This window comes from Coturnix japonica, linkage group LGE22C19W28_E50C23, assembly GCF_001577835.2.
Source record: "Coturnix japonica isolate 7356 linkage group LGE22C19W28_E50C23, Coturnix japonica 2.1, whole genome shotgun sequence".
Classification (NCBI taxonomy): domain Eukaryota; kingdom Metazoa; phylum Chordata; class Aves; order Galliformes; family Phasianidae; genus Coturnix; species Coturnix japonica.
This window is the reverse complement of record NC_029544.1, coordinates 810,082-813,299: the sequence shown is the minus strand read 5'-3', so window position 1 is coordinate 813,299 and position 3,218 is coordinate 810,082. Positions and strand designations below refer to the sequence as shown.

Genomic DNA, 3,218 nt, shown 5'->3' with positions numbered 1-3,218 from the left:
CTTAAAGGGACAGGCGCGGGGCGGGAGCTGCTCGGATCACGCGTGGGGTGTTCGTGGTTGTGTCCACGCTTTCCTTCCTTTCCCAGGACACCGGTAGCAGAGCAGCCACACTCAGCCCGGTTTGTTAGCAGGCCGCCCACGGTGCTACACACGATGTCCACAGGCAAACGGTCCCGTGAGCACCCTCCCCACGGTCACGCTGTCAGACACGCAGACCCACGCACTGTGTCCCCACAGCACGCGTGGCCTCACAAGCATTGCAGTCCCACGCACACGAGGGCAGCACTTTATGGCCCCATGTGAGCAACCTATCACCAATGGGCTGGGGCCAGCTTTGGGGCTGAGTGCCCCCATACAGCTGGGGGGTCTTTGGGTAGGTGCAGTCTGGGGGTCCCTATATGAACGTGCCCCATCCTAAGTGGGGTCCCAGTGTCGCACCCATAACCCAGCTCCCTGCAGCACTGCTGTGCTGTGAGTGGAGGGCAATGGCTGCATTGAGCCCCTCCCGGGGGTCTCACCCCCCCCCCCCAACCCACAGGCTCCGAGCTGAGCCAGGGGAGCCGTGTGACCGTCCCCATGTGCGCGCACACATGCCCACACGTGCACGCACGTGTCCACCCGCAGACCCTCCCCGGGGCCGTCCCGTGGGGTGGGGTTATGTAAAGAGGGTCCCTTCTTATCCCCCCCGCAGCCGCTGCCTTTGCCTCTCTCGGAGTCGGAGCGCAGAGAAGATGCGGTTACACGGGGCCATCGTGCTGCTGGCGGCACTGCTGGCCCTGACCACGGCACAGCAGCGTAAGTGGGGCTGCGGGGGGGGGGTCTTCAGGTACCTGGGGTGTGTGAGGGGTGGTCCTGGTTGTGGGCTGCCCGTGGGCTCCGTGGGGTGGACATAGGTTCCCTGTGGGACCCCAAATGGGAACGAGTTAGGGGTGTGTGGTGGCATTGGGCCTCCTGGAGCAGAATCGGCCCCAGGGTGGGCTCTGCGGTGGGTGTGAGGCCCCCCAGCATTGGGTTCAGCCCGTCCCTTGGAGTGGGGAGTCTGCAATAAAGGGAGGGAGCAGCATCTCCATTGCTTTGTGCACACGGGGACCCCACGGGGACCCCCATCGCTCTGTGTACATGCAGTGCCGTGGGGACCCCATGGGGATGGAGTGCTGCAGCCAGTGGGGCACAGAAGGGACACGGGGGGAGCTCTGAGCCCATCCAGCCCCACTGTGCAGCTCAGCTGAGCATCACATGAAACAGCTTTGGGCAGCGCCATGTGATGGGCTTTGCCCCACACCGCAGCCTGAGCCCATCACGTGGCTCTGGGGCTGCTCAGGGGGGTCCCAGCTCAGGGGGGTCCCGGCTCGGTGCCGTCTCATCCCCGTCCCTTTTTACCCCACAGGAGGCGGCGGTCGGAACCGCGGTGCCGTTCAGGGTCCGCTGTGGGGTGGCCGCCCGACGCCGTTCAGGAGCTGGGATGCGACTCGGTACCGCCCGTGGAAGGAGGGGACGGCGCAGCAAAGCGACTGCTGGCGAGGTGGGAGAGCAGGGGGACACACGGACATAGGGACAGACGGCCAAGAGCTGCTCCCTGAGCCGCTGTCCCCGTGTTTGATAGGAGGCGATGTCACCTTCGACATCAGCAACGACGCTCCCACCATGGCCGGTGCCAAAGCCACCTTCTCCATCTCTCTGCGCTTCCCCAGCACTCAGAGGGCGCTGCCCGACGGCCGCGTGGTCTGGAAGCAGAACTGCACCGTTAACGGTGGGCTCAGCTCGGGGTTCGGCTGGAGGCAGAGCTGGAGGCTCAGCGATGCCCGACTCACCGTGTGCTCCTCCCTTCAGGCACCCGCATGGTGCAGGGAGACCCGGTGTTCCCGGAGCAGCTGGTTGAAGGTTCCGATGGCGTCTTCCCCGACGGGCAGCCCTTTCCCCGCAGCTCCTGGGGCAAACGAGGCAGATTCGTCTATGTCTGGTGGACGTGGGGTGAGGACGGCTCCGTGCTGCACACCCAGCACTGCTGGGGTGTCCCCATGGCTGATTGTGGGGTCCCTACAGGGCATTACTGGCAGGTGGTGGATGGGGCAGCATCGAAGCTGACAGTAGGGACGGATGGGGTGGCCCTGGGCTCCTACACCATGGAGGTGGTGGTTTATCATTACCGTGGCCGCCAGAAGTTCATCCCCATCGGCCACGCCAGCACACAGTTCAGCATCACAGGTAGGCAGTGATGGGGTGGGCAGGCTGGCAGTGGGGCACAGTGTCCCCATATTGCTGTCCCTTTGTCCCCCAGACCAGGTGCCCATTGCAGTGGATGTGACACAGCTGGAAGTGGCAACAGGGGACGGCGGGCGCTTCGTACTCAACCACCCCGTGGCCTTCAACGTGAGGCTGCACGACCCCAGCCATTACCTGCGTGATGCTGACATCTCCTATTCGTGGGACTTTGGGGACCAGAGTGGGACGCTCATCTCCCGCAGCCCCACCGTCACCCACACCTACCTGCAGGCTGGTTCCTTTGCTGCCCGCCTGGTGCTGCAGGCAGCCATCCCACTCGGCTCCTGCGGCACCTCTGCAGCCCCTGTTGTGGATCCCACCACGGGGCCGGTGCCCTCCTTGGGACCTACAGCTACACAGCCTGTGGGTCCCACTGGATCCGGCACTGCTGCAGCACCCAGCACCCCCACAGCACCCGGAACCACTGCAGCACCCGCAGCCTCTGGAGCACCAGCAGAACCCACGGGGGTCTCGGTGGTTGTGCCTTCAGACAGCGCTGCCACTGAGCCCATCCCTGACCCAGTGCTCAGCACCGGTGCAGCAGCCAATACAGACCCCACTGCAGACCCCCAGTCCCCCACCTCAGTGTCCTCAGGTGGGGATGCTCCGGGCACTGTGGACCCCACAGCAGTGGAGGGAAGCGTGGCAGCAGGTGGGTGCTGTTCCCATGGGACAAAGGGGGGGTGGGCTTTGGGCTTGGGGGTCTTGCAAGGGAATGGTTGGGTTCCTCCATACCTATTCCCTGCTGTAGGTGTGGGGGCAGCCACCCCTGGAGCCACTGCTGCAGATGTGGAAGTGGATGCAGCTGGACCAACAGCTGGAGCCACAGCTGGAACCATAGCAGATTCCACAGCTGGAATAATGGCAGATGCCACGGCTGGAGCCACAGCTCAATCCATGGCAGGAGCCACAGCTGGAGCCACAGCTGGAGCTATAGCAGATCCCACAGCTGGAGC

The 3,218-nt window shown here is 64.5% G+C and overlaps 2 protein-coding genes across 2 annotated transcripts in view; one reads left to right on the top strand and one right to left on the bottom strand.

Annotated features, from left to right (window-relative positions):
- The window catches only part of CDK2 (cyclin dependent kinase 2), a 4,967-nt gene extending 4,389 nt beyond the window's left edge, over nucleotides 1-578 (bottom strand). The window contains exon 1 of the mRNA XM_015886918.2: nucleotides 537-578. Within this exon, the coding sequence (XP_015742404.2) occupies nucleotides 537-578 (42 nt within the window). The remainder of the gene's footprint in view (nucleotides 1-536) is intronic.
- A 96-nt stretch (nucleotides 579-674) lies between these two features.
- The window catches only part of PMEL (premelanosome protein), a 4,756-nt gene continuing 2,212 nt past the window's right edge, over nucleotides 675-3,218 (top strand). Inside the window, exons 1-7 of the mRNA XM_032441057.1 lie at nucleotides 675-795; nucleotides 1,388-1,522; nucleotides 1,604-1,750; nucleotides 1,831-1,971; nucleotides 2,044-2,205; nucleotides 2,279-2,914; nucleotides 3,014-3,202. Coding sequence (XP_032296948.1) covers nucleotides 732-795; nucleotides 1,388-1,522; nucleotides 1,604-1,750; nucleotides 1,831-1,971; nucleotides 2,044-2,205; nucleotides 2,279-2,914; nucleotides 3,014-3,202 — 1,474 coding nt within the window. The 5' untranslated portion in view covers nucleotides 675-731. The remainder of the gene's footprint in view (nucleotides 796-1,387; nucleotides 1,523-1,603; nucleotides 1,751-1,830; nucleotides 1,972-2,043; nucleotides 2,206-2,278; nucleotides 2,915-3,013; nucleotides 3,203-3,218) is intronic.